This window comes from Aspergillus vadensis, assembly GCF_003184925.1.
Source record: "Aspergillus vadensis CBS 113365 unplaced genomic scaffold BO88scaffold_1, whole genome shotgun sequence".
NCBI lineage: Eukaryota > Fungi > Ascomycota > Eurotiomycetes > Eurotiales > Aspergillaceae > Aspergillus > Aspergillus vadensis.
This window is the reverse complement of record NW_020292039.1, coordinates 1,836,621-1,853,722: the sequence shown is the minus strand read 5'-3', so window position 1 is coordinate 1,853,722 and position 17,102 is coordinate 1,836,621. Positions and strand designations below refer to the sequence as shown.

Below are 17,102 nucleotides of genomic sequence, written 5' to 3'. Positions count from 1 at the left end.
CACAATGTTGGAAAGGCCATCCATGCACACTATATACACGATATGTCTGCGGGAACCTACTGCTGACTTCGTTGCCAACGAGATACGGCAGGCTGCAAGGCTGTACGATCACTGACGGAAAACCGTTTGACCTGGATTTGACCCGACATCCACCGGAGTCCCAGACCCAGAATTAAACGCCCCCGTAAGGACCGTCCCCACGATTGAAACGCACGGTGAGACTTGGCGCTTAGTAGCCTCCGTTGATGCTCGCCGCGCCCATTACCAACTTTCTGGTCTGGCTGATCTCCCAGTCTCATTATAATCTACCCGTTGCAATTACCCTTATCGTTGCCAGACGTACGAGATGATATATCATCGCTGGAAATAGAAGTAGAATGTAGATCAATGTATTGGGGTTTCCGAGCTGCCCAGGTGTGTATATCACCTAGCAGGAAGGACTCATTCACAGACACGCGCACAAAAATGGATAGAACTTGGGAAACAAATGACCATCAAGACCGCCCCTCAAATGCCAATCCTACAATACAAACAAGCCTGGGTGGTAAAACAGCACATGAACGGAACTGCCACCGAAAGTCGGAAAAGAAATATATAGACAAATTCAAGGAAACAGAAGGGGAGCAAACGAGGGCAGTGTAACTTCTCATGACGAAAACTTTCATTCGGACTCTTCTTTCCTTAGAGCCGCGTTAAACCCATCGATCCACCTCACATAATACATCAAGTGGTGCCGCACCACAAGCTTCTAAACCGCAGATTCCGGCTTCGCCGGCGTAGGTGGGTTGCCAGCACTCAGAACACCATTGCTGCCGTTGTTGCTCGACCCAGCAGCATGCGGGCTTCCCTTCACCACAGCACTAGCTCGTTTCTCATCATCGTCATCATCGTAGTTTTCATCCACGTCCATCTTCCGCGCCGCAGGCTCATGTGCAGGCGCCTGTTCGCCGCGCGCGGGCTCCTCCTTCACCTGAACCTGAGCGGAAGAGGGTCCGGATGGCGGTCCGTTAGAAGGTGCAGCAGAGCTTTCGGCCATAGGAGGGAGACTGGGGCCACCAGACGGGTGAGGGGGCATGTGCTGGATAGAAGGCAACGTAGGAGGGTGGTGGGCCGCCTCAGACGGATGGTAGTTCTCGTTGACGCGGCGCTGGTCCTCACGGCGGATTTCCGAAGAACTGCGTCGCTGCATCTCCCCGGGGGAGGGCATACGGTTGGGGGGAGTGACACGACGAGACAGCTGATCGTCGAGGCGAGCACGGCTCTCTTCATTGGCGATCTTCTTGGCCGGTCCGGCTTCCGCCTCCCACTCTCGGCCGCGCTTCATGGCTGAACCAGGACGTTCTTCACGCTCGCGAGCGGCAGCCTCAGCAGCACTGATAGCAGAGGCCGGAGGAGGAGCACCGCCAGCAATGCCGGCAGGGAGACTAGGGCCGTGGTGATACTGCTGGTGCGGGTAAGTAGAGCCGGGCGATGAAGGCCGTTCATCACGCAGAGGTCGAACCTCCGTGGGCGGGGTGAACGGGCGATGGTAGGGAGGCAGAGCGTTAGCTGACGCAGGGCCATTTGGACCACCCGGAGCAGCGGGGGGACCGGGAGGAGCAGGCGGCAAGGGACCACGAGTAGCTGGCGAGAAGGCCGTCGCGGCAGCAGCACGATCGAGGGCGTTAGGTGGGGGGTTGGCAAGCTGAAGGCCATGGGGCTGTCCGTAAACACCCGGGCCGGCAAGGGTAGTCTTCGGGGAGCGGGTTGGCTGCGCACGCATAGCATCGGGGAAGCCTCTTCCGGGTTCTTGTCGCGGGCTTGGTTGCTGTAGAGAGGCGGGAGCACGGACGGCGTCACGGTGGTCAAAACCATTGGCGGCTTGTGCCTGTGCCTGTGACTGGAGTTCATTGATGCCACGGTTCCAGTCAGCTATCTGTCTTGGTGGAGCGGGAGCCTGCGGGGGTGGACCACCGGTTGGCGCTGGTGCACCCCATTGAGGCGCCGGAGGCGCTCCTACGCCAGGAGCTTGATAAGCCTGGGGATGGACATCCTGCGGTTGAGGAGCGGGAGCGTTGCCCTGACTGGAACCGGACAATTGGCTTTGAAGGAGTTGCAGGCGCGCTTTGATATGGACATTGGTCGGGTCGAGATCCGCAGCCCGACCGTACGCATCAAGTGCGTCCGCAATCTGGTTGTTGCAAGACTCGTACTGCCCACACGTTAGCGTTTCCACCGAACGGCTCACATCGGGCGTGAACACTCACCAGAGTTCCCAGATCGTACCACACTTCGGAAATGTAGGGATTCAAACGAATAGCACGAGAATAGGCATCCAACGCATCGCGGTACTGATTGATCTGGTAATAGAGTACACCAATCGAGCACCAGAAAGTCGGATTCCGACCGTCGCGGTAAACGGCTTGCTGATACGCTTCATAGGCCTTGGGGTACTTGGCTTGCGACATGTAGCAGCGACCGAGAAGATACCAGCTTTGGGCATCGCTGTTGTCTGATGGGATATGAGCGGAGGAAATGCGTACACCAATGCAAAGAACCTACCTGCGCTGACAGACTTCTCAAGGAACTCAATAGCCTTCTCCTGGCTAGTGTAGTTGTTGCTCTGTTGATGGAACAGCCACCCAAGCTGTTGCAGAACCTTCGCGTGGTTGGGATCACGGTCCAGGACCCGCCGGTACGCTTGCTGCGCAGCTTCGAACTGCAAATTCGTTAGTTATCATAAAGGTCATTTTTCTCGGTGTTGAGAAAGCCCATACATCCTTCTGCTGCTCATGGACATGGCCGATCTGGAACCAGATGTCCTCTTCCGTCAATGGGCGAGGGGGGTCGGCAACGATGTATTTAAAACACTGATTGAATCAGCACAAGAACGAGACGGTATAGTAACCTTCTGAACATACCTCCAAACTCTGAGTGAATTTCTGCTGCTGCTTGTAGATTATTCCCAGTCTGAAGTAGATCTCATTGGCCTTTTCAAAATCAGGGGCCATGCGCATGACCTGGGAAAAGGCCTCTTCGGCGTGATCGAGAGAGCCATAGCGATCGTAAAGGATACCGATGCCATACCACAACTTGGGCTCCTAGAAGAGAAGGAACGTTAGTCATTGCTCTCGCACATCACGCGTGCGATTTCACTAACCTTGGGATCGCGCAAGTGGTACAGAGCCTGTTGGTAAGAAGTATACGCCTCTTGCAGATTATCCATCATCAGATGACAATGACCTAAGAAGCGACTGTTGTTAGTACACCTAACAATGTAAACGATCCCAAGGTTAAGTACCTAAACTGCCCCAAGTTTCTCCACTTGTCGGATCCAACTTGAGGATATTCTGAAGATACTCAATCGCCTTGGGAAATTGTTCCTTTGTCCGCAAAATACACGAGATCGCGTTCATCGCAGGAATTGACCACTGGTTGTGCCGTAAAGCTTGCTCGTATGCGTTCATGGCACCATCCAAATCGCCGATCATTTCGGTAAGGTTTCCTGTGCGAAAACTGTCAGCAGCCGTCGCTTTGCTGAACGGTCGGCGCGCTCTGCTAGTGAGACGCAGACGAGCCATTAACTTACCGATTTGAAGCCAAACCTGCTCGTTGAGTGCGGCGATCTTCTGAGCAGTGCTCAGAGGAGGACCTTTCTGGCTTTGAGTCTGCAGCGGCATGTGGCCATTAACCTGGGGGTGAGCTGCGAGATGGCCATGGTGAGGAGTGACGCCCCCCGTGGGAGACGGTTGGGTATGAGCCATCGTGGCCGGTCGACGTTAACACGGAACGCAATATATCAAGGCGTTGACAGGGTAAAGCGTTTAGTTCGCCTTTGCGACACAGGTGATGCAATGAGCGCCCGTGTCACTGAGAGGTCGCACAGTCCCGATGGACGTAGTCGCGCGAACCAGTCACCCAATGATGTTCAAACGAAGCGCGACCGCGTCCGGGAAAACGGTTCCCAAGATAACTGCCGCGCTAGCGAGTCTAGAACTAAACGTCGTGTCGACGACAGGGTGTAATTGAAGGAATGCGAAACGGGACGATTCCTAGTCGCTCGTGGTGAGGTAGATGCTGCGAAATTCGAGCGGCAAAGAACGTGCAGGATCAATCAAGTCCAAAATGCAGGTATATGGCTGGGGACGGAACGGAACAAGCGTGTGGAGCGACAATCAACAACTACGGGGAAGGGGGCAAAGGATTGAAGAAGGCACGAGTAAGAAACAAGCAAGATGAGGCAAAAGCGGGCGGGAAGGCTGAGAGAGTGGGAAGATAAAAGTGAGGGATGGGGGGAGTGGAATTGGTAGACCAAGGGCCAGGCAGAGGTCAAGTTACGGGGTAGGGGAAGCCAAAGCAGAAAGGGAAGGAAAGAAGAGAGAGAGAGAGGGAAAGGAAAGAAGAGAGGGAGAGGAAATGGGAAGAGAGGAGGGAAAGGTCGAGGGGCTGGTGGTAGAGGGCGAAATTTGCCAAGCGGCGCTAGTGGTTGTGCAGCTCTCCAGCAGTCAGCGAAACCAAAGGAAAGCACGGAAAAGCTGAGATGGCGGTCGTCCGGCGCCAAGCCGAAGACAGGCAGCTTTACGTCCAGGAACGGCCTAGCGGGTGGGGACAACCTGGAGTCGTGTCCGCGGGTATTTACAGTTAATATTTTCCGGGCGCCCGGAAACTCAGGTGAGCGCCGGAGGATGCATTCACCCAAGCTAGATACTCTTATAAGCATCATGCAGACCACGGCACCAGTGAGATAATAATAAATATGATTATCTTTAAGTAAATTACTGTAAGAAGGCAAAAGAGCAGCATGCTATGCTCTTTGACGATATCGCCTATCATTCCAAGTTTAACCCTCTACTCAAGTGGACTCATGTACGATACTCTGATATGAAGCGATCGCCTTGTCAAAGGCGGAAGAGAGCGAGAAAGAAGTCGAGAAAGAAGACTAACGATGAGATTTATTTATACGCATACAAGCGACATGAAAATGTATCCCATAACACCCGCCTGTATTCTATGCGTGTAAGGTCACGGGAACTTCCTCAGATTGTACTTCACTGATTCCTTGCCTTTTTTTTTGTCGCTTCTTGCTAAACCCAGCTTCTCTCTCTCTCTCTCTTTAATGAGGGGGAATATGGCAGTGTGATTGTGCTGTGGACAAGGGTTTAGCGTCATGCTGGCAGGTGGGGCGGATGTGATGGTTACGAGTTAAGTTAAAAGCAAATTTGAGAGAAAAGGGAAAAAATAATTTAGGAAATGACATGAATAAAAATAAAAGAAGAAGGGGAGAAAAATAAAAATGAGCGACTATGAGCAGTAGCCTCAAATTGACTAGAGTGGATAAAATGGAGGGAGAGGAGGGGGGCCACACTTCTGGTGGGACGGGTTCAGCGAAAGGTTTAGTGGGTATGGAGTCGAACCGCCCCGAAACAGGGCAGTGTTTGACGAGGATGCAAGCGCCGGAGCCAGGAAGGCACCTCCAGGGATGGGATGGAGAGGGAGGAGGGAGGGGGGGTGTGGTAAGTCTAGCACGAACCCCCGGTTGTGACTCGCCGATGGGGGCCTGCAGGTGGGCCATGGAACCCAGACCCACCCGGACTGACCTCTCTTCCCCGTGCCCATTTTTATTTTATTTATTTTATTATTTAATAAATTAGTGCCATATGTACGGAGGGCCGCCAATAATTCCTGACTGCGGCTGTGGGGCCCTCAACCGACATGCTGCGCTACCTGACTGGTGTATGGCCATAAGCTCAACCACCTAAGCTCCCGGCAGCCTAGTCAGGCATGAGGCGTACTCCACACTCGGACCACCTGCAAAGTCCAAATGTTGCAGTCGCCCCCCCTCTCTGTCTGTCTCGCTCTCTCTCCCAATGGCTCACCCAGAAACGGCTTGCTTACTGTGCCCTCCCTCGGTGCCGGACAATACATGCACTTGCGTACAGATGGAGTAGGAGACCCCCTCTACTGTAATGATGAGTCCACGCTCCCAATGCTCGGCCCCATGGTCTTGCCGGCGGCACCCAGCAACGACAGCCGGGTCTGTCAACCAATTAATGACCCAGACCCGAATTCTCCCCCCTCCCCTTCCTTCCATCACAGTGATCCCTTTATGCGCTAAATCAGAGTGACCAGGTGTCAGTGCACCCAGCCAATCCTGCATCTTCCCGACTATGCTCAGCGGTCTGCAGGCGCCTCGACTGCCCACATTTTGGGGAGGGAAAGGTACCAAATAGTTCTAACAAAGGGAAATTTTTAAGTTTCTCTGGAACTTCATTGTTAATCGGGGTTTTGTGGGAAGAAGTAGTGACGCTTAAACTTAGTATTTGCTAGAGCAGGGTAGCGAATCGGGAGGGCAAGTTGCTTTTTCCTCAGTTTTTGCCCCTTCCGTCATGGCTCGTTCAGAGGCTTCAGCCGCGGGACTGCCGCAGCGGCAGGCTTATCTAAGCACGCTAGGCCAGATCCCACGCATGGGAAATGCCACCTACCGGCACCAGCCACCAGCCACAGATTCTTAACGGATTCCTTTGAGTGGGCCGTTCCCGATGCTGATCCGTCGGCTCTTCTGTTGGTGTCGATGATCTTGATACATCACCTGGGTGGGCCGATCCTTTGTGTCCTTTTTTCCCTCCCACATTTTCTTTTCTTTCCTTTTTTCACAGTACTTCCCTTTTCGCTCTTTTCCCTCTCTCCTACCCTTTTCGCCCTCCCAATTCATCGCTCTTTCCTCCCCCCTTCTTCCGCACTAACTAGCAACCGCACGGGACTACGAAAATAACAAGAAGCCACCTAACAGGCTAACACACTCTCCCTCCCAACACTGTCATTTGCATTGATTCTTCGGAAGGCTACACTCCCCCCTTTGGGACCTTTTTGCAGCTTTGCCATATCAGGGTCCCAATGCCGAGCGACTAACTAAAAATGGGCACAGTGGGAGCTTCTAGCGACGGGTGGATAATAAGGTGCGACTTTCACTATTCAGGAAAAGAGTGATTCATGATGAGCAGCTTCGGGCCCCTATTCTCGTGTCGGATCCGAGTGCCCTCTTCCAAATCAAGTCGCTACCAAAGGTCGGACTTGGCCAGCATCGACAACAATCAAGTTTACTATATGTTCATACACCCCCACAAAACCAGAATATGGATGGAGTCCGAATGTGAAAAGGGAATCAAAAAAAAAAAAAAAAATACCAACAAGCAAGTAATATAGGGGCATTTTTACCCCATACTATAACCCCCCTAGTATCTAGTAGTACCACCACGACCACCCCCTGTCTAGCAAAGAGATGAGTGACAGTCACTTCAGCCCAGTGGAGGCAAAGGCAAGGCACGGATTCTCTCCATCTTACATACCAGATCGCAAACCCGGCCGACCGGAGCTGCCACCCACCCAGTTATCCACCCATTCTTCGCAACCGGCATACGGTGATGAATGCCGCCCAGCAATGTACCTGAAACACGATAGCAGGAGCACAAACAATGCATTGACAATGTGGTCGGTATGTGGGTTACTCGGGCAGATTTGTATCGCAAGGGGGTGAGCAACTCAACCCTTTCGACGGAGTACATCGGTTTGTTCTATTCTTGTCTAACGCAGTGCTTGCTTGCTTACTTGCCTGCCTGCTTTAAGTACAGCAAAGGAGTCCAAATATGCATGCACATAAGTCAGGCTAATCGCTCACGCTAGTAGATAGATAGATAATAGATAGGGAGCTTCGTTTCTCCCTTCCATTCACCTTCTTCATATTACAATTGTACTATATCCCAGCACCATACTAGCACCAACACCACTTCCTGGGCAACAGGGATTGATTAATCTAACTATCCATTGTCCCCATCGATTAAATTAATCCCTGTTTTTATTAGCTACATAGTTACTTGCAGCTTATCATCATCACCCATGCACGCACGGCGCTTACTTACGAAGCAACTTTTTACCGGAGAGTGGGAGGACCCCCATATGCAACATACAACCCGAACAAGCGGACAGGTAAGTAGATAGATAAGTAGGCAGGCAGACAAGACAAGACACACCGACGCCCGCATGGATATTCTTGTATGTAGGTCAAGGAATCTAGAAACTGCAAGCTAGGTAGATACATGTTGCAAAGAAAAAGAAAAAAAAAAAAAAAATTAACTTTCCAGATTCCACGACACACACAGCAGACACGCTCACCCCCGACATACTCCGTACATATTTCGTTCCACCTGTACGACGCCTTTTGACAGGCTGATCTGATGACTGCCGATGGTTTATGCAGGTATGCCTGCTGCTGCGCCAGTTTGCGCGCACAGGGACCCAGCCAGCGCTAGGGACGAAAAAGAAAAGCAGGAAAATCGGGGGGAAAAAGAAAATATAAAACTATGAGATAAGTGTACAAGGTTATAAGAATTCCTGAAATTGGCGCAGGGAAAATAGGATAAAATCGAAAAAGGAAAATCAAAATAAATATTTTATATTTCTTCGATATTAAAAACGGACGTGACAGGGCAGGCAACCTACTTACTTACCTACTACTAGTTACTGACTGCTAACCGCCAGAAAGAACTAACTGGGTTGTTATGGATTCCCATGAGTCTCGTCTCTTTTCTTACCCCCCGAGGCCGCGCGCGCGCGCCTCGCCCCTCTCTCTTCTCCGTCTCTTTCTCCCCCTTCCCTTCCCTTAGTTCCCTTCTCTTTTCCCCGTTCTGCCAACGTTACACGACATCATGCGATCCACTCTTTAGTAGCTGCCGCCGCCGCTTTCACACAATCCTTCTATGTATGTACTTATGTACCTAAGTATGTAGGCAGATAGCTAGCTAGCTAGGTAGGGATCACAACTCTTGGTTTTTCTCCCTCCTGCCGGGTCAGTCCGTCTATTCACCTATCTGTCAGTGTGTCTCACAAGTTCCCAGCCCACTGGCCGGCCCATGTACCAAGCAAAAGCAAGAAGCAGGTAGACCACATGTGTTGTATACATCCGCATTGAGAAAATAAATTCAAATGGAATAAAAAAGAAAAATCGACAGGTCATCATCATCATCGGTCAATATATTCCTCCCACTATATCCATCTGTCATCACATCCACATCACATCTCATCGAGATGCTTCCAGGAAGATAAACCTAATCACTGTACGACTTGAACGAAACCTTGGGTTTTATTTCCCCCTTCCCTTGAACCAACCATAAGAACAGCAACAATTCTAGTAATGAGAATGGTAATATTTAGTAAGTTGATTCAGCCCCCAAAATAAGTAACTATCCAAGGTTGGAGCCTTCCAATCTACGTACTAGTTAACTAATTACTAGTAATCTACTTACTAAGGGGATGGTAGCATCTACCCCTCAGGCACAGACCACACGTTTTGGGTCTAGCCGACCAACCGAAAATGTCACCTTCGGCATGGCCCGGCTTCCGGTGACGGCGACGACGACGGTCGGTCAGCCAGCATGCCTGATGTGGTGTTGGTATTTTATGCCTTGGTGCCTTACGCTTGCTGAGTTAACTTACCCTATTGTACTAGTACCAATTAGGTATATAGGGTAAGGGTAAAGTCTAGTCCTGTCCTGCAAGCGGAACGCACCATAAATGCAACTTGGCCCCCTACTCTGTCTCATCATCATCACCACCACCACCATTATCACAATTTACATTTCTGGAGCCAGCTCGGGACCCAGAAATCTTCAATCCAAATATTTTGTACGGTACTAACCTACTTACTATGAACTTAGTTAATAGATGGTTAGAACTAGACACGCTGACCTAATAATGACCCTATTCATCATCATCTTCATTTTCTTCTTCATCTTCGGGTAGATAAAATCATACACACACCCACAAGCATTAAGTTTTGAAGAAATAATAAGGTTTTTCATCTTTTTTTTTCTCCCTACTCCATCCATACTTAGTAAGTAGACACTATCCACAGTCTAGCGGGGCCTTTTTTACTCGGACAGAAAAATGTGGACTATGGATCCCCATCTATCTACTAACTAACTGTTTATTGATTTTCTTTCCTTGGAACGCTACTACCGTATGAAGTCTAGAACAATGGGAAGGAAGTTTGTATGTTCTATGTTGAGTCAGTTTTAAGGGGTTAAATTTCCCGAGCCACTAATAATATGTCTAATGTCTAGGTAATGGTGGTTCTAGATGATCTCCATGTAATGTTTTCAATTTTAGTTGTGAATTGAATGAATGAATGAATAAATGAGAGAATAAATAGAAAGGAACAGAACAGAGGATTACACACAAATATAAACTTGTTTCTTTTCTCTCCGGTCTCATTGATCATTATTTATTTCTGCACTATATGTGCTATGCACAGTGTGTGTGTGTGTAGAAAGGGGGCGGAAAGAGTAGCCCGAATCCAAACCTGAATTCCATCGACGATCAACGATCACATCAGCTGAGAAGCTATGCGATGTGATGCGATCTGATCTGATCTGATCAGAGATCAGCTGCGCTTACAAGTTACTTACATACTTACTTAGTTACCTAGTTAAGTAAGGTAGGTAGGTAGTTAGGCAGCTTTTGTAACAGGAATGGTATGTACAGCAAGTAGGAGGTGAGTAGATGCAGTGAAGTAGTAACCTTATCCGTGACGAACTACTAGTTACCACGTAGATGGTCCTGGTGCTGCTACTTCAAAATTCGTATGTGTGGACTGGGTCTGGACTTGAAACGGGAGCAGCATGATGTAGCTGTAAGGGACGGGGAGGGATGAGGTCATGGTCATTTCTTATGTGGGTTTCTTTGTATATGTATGTATGTATGTGTGGGTAGGTGGGTGGGTGTGTATGTGAGAAGTAGGGATGGATCGATGAGTTGGTGAAGGGTTGTAACTAGATATAGATGTATGGTACGATGGTTGATATGATAATTGTTGGTTTTCGATGTGATAAGTATACATAGTGATATACTTATGTAGTAGAAGATGGACACCGATTCAACATATTACATTGGGTTGCTTGGTTATCACTAGGTTCATGTTAGATGTTTCTAGTATCTAGTCACGATTACCACTAAGAGATATATTGTACCAGGGACTCATGAGTCTGGATGATCATGTATCGTTGCAGGTTACAAGTTCAAAGCTACTGTAGCCAACCTGTTCTTAATGTCACTACGCCGTGTTTTCTCCAACGTAAACAGTAGCATCATAGTAAGTAGAGCTCTTCATGTGAAATGTCACTATGCTACAGTTGTAAGTCCCAAAGTAGCACAGCTAGTTAGCCAATCGACGGTTAAAAGTTAGATATCTAGTCGGGTAAGTAAGTGACAAAGGCATTCTTCAGACACATGTAAATGTGACATGGTTCGCTTCTAGAAGAACCCAAAGATCCTTGGCCGCACTAGTAACACACCATCTACGGTGTATAAGGCGGGCATCGTTTCCGGGCCTGAACCGGGGATCTCACCTGATTATTCCCGGTGAAACAACAAGCGTCCGGAGGAATATTGGTGAGTTAGCAAGTTACAGGAGATCCTGACCATGACTTGATATGCAGCTGATGGGGCGAAAGAAAAAAGCAAAAGACACCCAGAAATGGCCAGCCACAGCAACATATTCTGCCGACCATGGGGCTATGTTACTTGTTGATCTGACTAGTGTCTGCTGTGACACCCTCCAATGGGACGCAGGGGGGAGATGAAAGTTGATGTTATCTAGGCACTTTCATCAACTCCTTGCAGGTGGGGGTCATTTGAAATTGTCGATTGCGTGGATTTATGACTGACAAAAAAAAAGATGGGCAGTACAGGCGTTCTGAGTAATCCGTGTCGTTGTTCGAAGGCTTGGAACAGATTCCTTGAAGGACTCTGACAATCTGGTGGATTTCTCTAGAACTCCGCACAAGACTTGGCAGTCCCAGAGACAGTCCTCAATGCGGTCGCTCCGATGTGAGACGCCTTCAATTGATGATTCAAGGAGTAGGTGTTCGTCTCTCAAGGAGCACATGCGATAGAAACTGAGGGGAAAGGATCGTGTCAGACAGATCAAAGCTATCAGATCGACGAGTTTGACTCATCGCGCCAGCCATTTCTGACAAGCGAGAAGACTTGTATGTATATATGCCTCAATCAAATCTTGAGTCAGCATTCAAAAACGAAATCATGATAATCGCGATACTTATGATCTGTACTCTTCTGTTGGTGCCATATACAATATCTCAAGCCGCCACCATCAGCGGCTTGCACGCCACTGAGATCCTGCGGCCAACGTTGGCAAGCCACAACGGCAAGGCATCCACGTATCGAGAATTTCGTACAGCCTAGCGTGGTACAAGCAGAGTGTGACTGGGCATTTGTGCACCCGAGGAGAAGAAGGTCAAGGACCAGCAGTTCACATGGCATTTAGGCGTCGGGAGTGTTGGAATTGAGGGGATGTTCCCGAGGGAAATGGGGGAGGTATATGCACAGTGCTACCCTGTACCTTGTAGCATCCCGGACATCGTTCCACAGGGGAACAGCCAATATGGTTCTGTGAAACTTGCATGGAAGCCATGTCTACAGTGCGGGATCGGCCCTATGTCCCTGGCCAAGAGGTACAGGCGCAGGAGAGTTTCCACATCCGAAGTTCTGGGCGTGGCAGCCAAGAACAGTCTGGATCTGGCGGGAGAGGGGATGGGGACCAACGGGAGAAAACGGTCTGGAAAGTCGGCCAGAAGGAGGCTGATCACGAGCAAATTTATTGAACATGGGCCTTCAAGCCATGCCACGCAATGATACGCACAGAAGTCCGATCTGATGCGGAGGGAAAGCTAGGAAAGCTGGGAAAGCCAGTTTCAGTCGTTCATGTCGGCTAAGTCAGAAGGGCACATGGCCCGGCATATGGGCAGTCGTAATCTATCTCTCGGCAAGAGAGGGGGGATGATTGGGCATACAGAAGGGTCGCTAAGCCCGGTCGATTGATTCGAAACAAGTGGTTTGGCAGTGAGACTGGCCGAGTAGGTATGTTTGGGATCAACGATGGGTTACCCATTCGTTGGTTGATAAAGTAGCACGGCATGTTGAAGGAGAAGGACAAGACTTTGGAGACCGCCACGGGACATCGGGTTACCTAATTTATTGATAGGATCGACCAGCTGGACACGAAGCAGAAACACCACCCAAGCCGGGTATACGGCTCTTCCAAGCAGGAGCATGCTAGATAAATAGATACCCGGCGGGGCTGGGCTGGGCTGGGCGCCACTTGTTGGGGGAGAAGATTGTGTGTATTTGGAGGAGAGGAAGAAGGGCCAAGCTGCGTTTCCGAGGTTCAGAGCCAGCCCTGGTCATCGAGATAAATAATGTTTGGTCATCGTCATACTACTCGACTCGAGGAAAAATAGCATATCTTGGGTTTCATTCAGTCCAACATAATAGCATTTGTATGCTCCTCTAGTGGATGGACTCGGGTGAATTTGCTAAAAGAGGGCATGGCGTTGCAATGGGTGAATAGTAGATCGGGAACCTGTAACCGGGACGGACAAGAAACACCTCGATTAATGCAAGATGTATTATTAGTGATTTGCGGTATTGGCTGCGGTCAGCGCTATGCTAGATGTGATCTGGCCGTAATACCGCCAAGCCGACCAGCCAACCTCCGAATGCGGATCACAGACACGCTCGAAATGCCACCAGCCAATCAAGGATCGTTTCTCGTCCACCAAAATCCCCGCAGGGACTTGGCATCTTGGCACGCGGTACAGATACGGTAACATTGCTCCTGCGACACGCCCAAACACTGCAGATGGGGAGGTGACGGGGCTTGAAATTCCAGACGAAGACGAGGCAGGGAAATACTCTCTTCCTCCTTCCCACCGGGAGGAGGAGATTGAGATGAAAGATGGACATAGTAAGTAAGTAGAAAGAGAGGTGGAGCTGAGGGAGAGGAAAACAATTTCTCTTAACTCGTCAGCCAGTGGTGGTGTGTCTGTCCTCTTTTTCCTCCCTTCATTTCTTTTCCCTTTCACTTTAATAAGTGGTTATCTTCAACTTTATCCCCGACCCCCGATCCCTCTCTCTCCCCCCCCCCGCTACTCGTCCCTTCCGGTAGCTCCTTTTCACTTCTCAAGCTCCTCAGCCTAACATCCCATTCCTTCCCTCCGCTCTCCTTCCGAACCCGAGGGGGGAGAAAATCTCCCCCTTTCAACCTTCGAGAAATCCTTGGGACCTCGCACGCCATGGTGTTGGCCGTGACACTCTCTTGACGTTGCCCATGCCAAGGGCTCGGCAGCTGGGCGTCTTGGCGGCGAAAAAGCAGACCAGAACCAGAACTACTCTATCCCCCCCCCTTCCCTTCCGCTGCAGTTGTCCTGGGACAAGACAAGACCAACCGGTCTCTTGGTCCTGTTCTTGGACGTTCCGCTCTGTCTCTTTCTGTCTTGGGAAGGGTAATGAAAGGGAAAAAAAAAGTCGTCCATGGCATTCTTCTTATAAGTCACCCTACCTGCCCTTCCGCTCCTGTCCTCCATTCCTCTCCTCCCCCCCTCCTCCTCCTCTCCTCCCTCCCCTCTTCCTGCGCTTCAATCCTCTTCCCCCTCTCAATTCTCCGCCTTGCTCTGGATCTCTCCATCCCTCCCCCCTAGTCCCGTCAGGACCGATAAGCTATAAGCTCCGGTACATGCCTTGAGATCGTTATGCCCCTTGCACCTAGAGCCATGCGGTGAACTTCATCCCTGCAGCTGCTCTCTTCACAGTTCACACAGTATCTCTGTGCGTGTGTACTCTCTGGTACCACCTTGTGTTGCTCCTGCGGCATTTCTCAAGGGGGTAGCATTTCCTGTCGCGCCCTTGATTGCTCCACCGACTCCCCTCTCTACTCTCCCTCTCGGTGCCTACCTATTACCCCCCTCCTTCCTCTACTCCGCCCGTAATGGAGCAGCCGGAAATGTCCCAGCCTGCTACCCACCGTCAAGATGATAGTCACCTCGTGACAGCTTATTTTCCGAACCCAACACCCACTGTGCCTGCTGCTGCTGCACATCCTCCCCCACACCATCTGCCGTCGCACTCGTCGCCATCACCTCACCACTATCATTCAGAGGTTGACTCCTCTCCATCGGAATTTCACTATCTTGACGACTCCCATCACATCTCACACCCTGAATATCCGCAGCCTCAACGGCATTCTCGACGACAGCATAGCCTATCACATCAAACCCCACAGACTGGGGAACATCTATATCCGGACTTGGGGCAGGCTTCGGTGCCTCCAGAGGCGTCGGTTGCCTCGCCTTATCACGAGAACGGCTCCGTATTATCTCGGGCTTCAGGTGCAAGCGAAGTCGGGCGCAAAGAAGGGCGCGTTCGTGGGAGTTGGACCGATCATTCGTCATATATGTCGGGAGACAATCACCCCAATGGCGCATCTCGCGTACATAAACGAGCGATTCATGACGATGACATAGCCCCGGAGGAAGAGCCGGATGCGCTGTTGATGCTGGTGAGCTTTGTCTATTTCCGAATAACTAGTTATTTCGGCCCGTAGCTAACCGCACTGGATATTAGTTTCGACTCTCCATCCCCGTTCCCGTATTCTCCTTCTGCGCATCGTTGTATACCATCTTCGGCGTGCTCTTCGTCCTCCTTGTCTCACCGCTTCGCATCTGTTCCTGCATACCCTACTTTCGGGCGACGTCCTTCCGGGCACAATTGTGCGGTCTGCTGGTACCCCAGTTGCATATTCATGAACGACTGGTCTGCTTGCGACCATCATCTTCGAGATCATCATCCACCCAGCCGATATATGACCCGGAGGGATCCTATGTGGCAGAATCCATCGACTCGTATTCAATCGGAGGCCTGCTCACCGTCCTCCTGCTATCGCCGTTCCTATCCATCGCCATAACTCTCTTGGCCTGGATTGCAGCATTTTTTTGGATCTTCGCCATGGTTCTAGGCAATCCAGATGGCACAGAGCGCAAAGACGATGGCCGAGCAGCCGTTCTCGGGGTCTGCCGATGGTGGCAGATTTGGCTTGGCAAAGCCCGTAAGCCACTCGCTTAGCGTATCGGTGTGAACCACCCTTGTGGATATGCAATTTGCTTTGATTAAGTCAATCCCGTTGTTTGATGCCGGCATGATACCAACGTTTGGGATATGTGGAATGATCTTCTTGAGGCGCCATCTTCTGTTTTCTTTTCGATTTTATCCCCTTCTTATTTCTTATTTATTTTTTTCTTGTCTTCAGTCATATGACTGATTTGAGGATTCCCTCCGGAGTTTGGAAATTGGTCGCCGGCGCGGGGAGTTTATCATCCTTATCACCCATGACTCACGGGCCATCCTAGAGAGGGGCTATTATGAGATTCTGAAAGCGAAGGAAGGGATTCTAGGAGTTGAGTTGGATCAAAGCGGTCTTCCGGTGAGAAGAGCTCACTTTGATGTTTTCATTTTTTTCTTTTATTTCCCTTTTCATGTACTCATACCGTACCGAGTGAGAATTGATACCCACGTCTTGTTGTTTTCTTCGTTTTCCTCTCGTCCTTCTTCCCCACATAACTTCGACTAGTCCATCAAGTCAGTTAGTACCCGATCAATTATGGAGTAGAAGCAGATCATCCTACCTCACCGCACATCCATACCAAACACAGAGTAGATGGGGAATCGGACGAGTGCCAAATGCAACAAGGGAAAAGAAAGGAAGGGATCAAAGTAGGAAAAAAGCGAAAGTTACTTACCCCGCCCCGCTTTGAAAAAAAACTAAATAAATCTGATAGATCAGATCGACATTCGTTCACTTGTATCACCTTGACTACGTAATATTCATACAAGTTAGTTAGTTGTGCTCGGGAGAAGAATCCCGGAAGGAAGAACGGCAGGCAAGCAGGCAACCTGCATAACAGCCGGAGTATAGTAAGTAACTAGTAAGTGTAGAGTACCGAGAGAGAGAGATAAGGTTATATTAGTCCCAGAGATGATGGTAGGGTGTCTATTGCTAGAGGATAAATAAGGTATGGAGATAGAAAATAGCTCTAAATGCTTACATACATACTAGACAGATATACCTGTCATGGATTATTAGTGTGGAGTACTATGTACGTACTAGTAGTAGTAGTAGTAGTAGTAGTAGTACCGAGGTTTCTCTGACAATATTTTCTTTCTTTCTTTTTTTTTTTTTTTTTTTCTTGGTAGATTTGGGAATATAGTACATGGGCTAA

At 49.8% G+C, this 17,102-nt stretch overlaps 4 protein-coding genes across 4 annotated transcripts; 3 read left to right on the top strand and 1 right to left on the bottom strand.

The window, feature by feature from the left end:
* Positions 1-748: 748 nt before the first annotated feature.
* On the bottom strand, positions 749-3,743 carry cyc8 (putative transcriptional corepressor Cyc8; the record flags this gene model as incomplete). The annotated part of the gene is made up of 8 exons (XM_025702514.1): positions 749-2,191; positions 2,247-2,491; positions 2,542-2,698; positions 2,757-2,849; positions 2,901-3,080; positions 3,140-3,222; positions 3,281-3,484; positions 3,569-3,743. The coding sequence occupies 8 exons, from the start codon at positions 3,741-3,743 to the stop codon at positions 749-751; spliced, it is 2,580 nt and encodes an 859-aa protein (XP_025568451.1).
* An 8,387-nt stretch (positions 3,744-12,130) lies between these two features.
* Positions 12,131-12,722, top strand: BO88DRAFT_18838 (uncharacterized protein). Its single transcript, XM_025701799.1, has one exon. It carries the CDS (start codon positions 12,343-12,345, stop codon positions 12,682-12,684), a length of 342 nt encoding a protein of 113 aa, XP_025568450.1. The 5' UTR covers positions 12,131-12,342; the 3' UTR covers positions 12,685-12,722.
* Positions 12,723-13,908: 1,186 nt separating this feature from the next.
* BO88DRAFT_18892 (uncharacterized protein) lies at positions 13,909-14,707 on the top strand. Its single transcript, XM_025701804.1, has one exon. It carries the CDS (start codon positions 14,159-14,161, stop codon positions 14,570-14,572), a length of 414 nt encoding a protein of 137 aa, XP_025568449.1. The 5' UTR covers positions 13,909-14,158; the 3' UTR covers positions 14,573-14,707.
* A 108-nt stretch (positions 14,708-14,815) lies between these two features.
* Positions 14,816-15,948, top strand: BO88DRAFT_421036 (uncharacterized protein; the record flags this gene model as incomplete). Its single annotated transcript, XM_025708481.1, has 2 exons — positions 14,816-15,385; positions 15,451-15,948. The coding sequence occupies 2 exons, from the start codon at positions 14,816-14,818 to the stop codon at positions 15,946-15,948; spliced, it is 1,068 nt and encodes a 355-aa protein (XP_025568448.1).
* Positions 15,949-17,102: the final 1,154 nt, after the last annotated feature.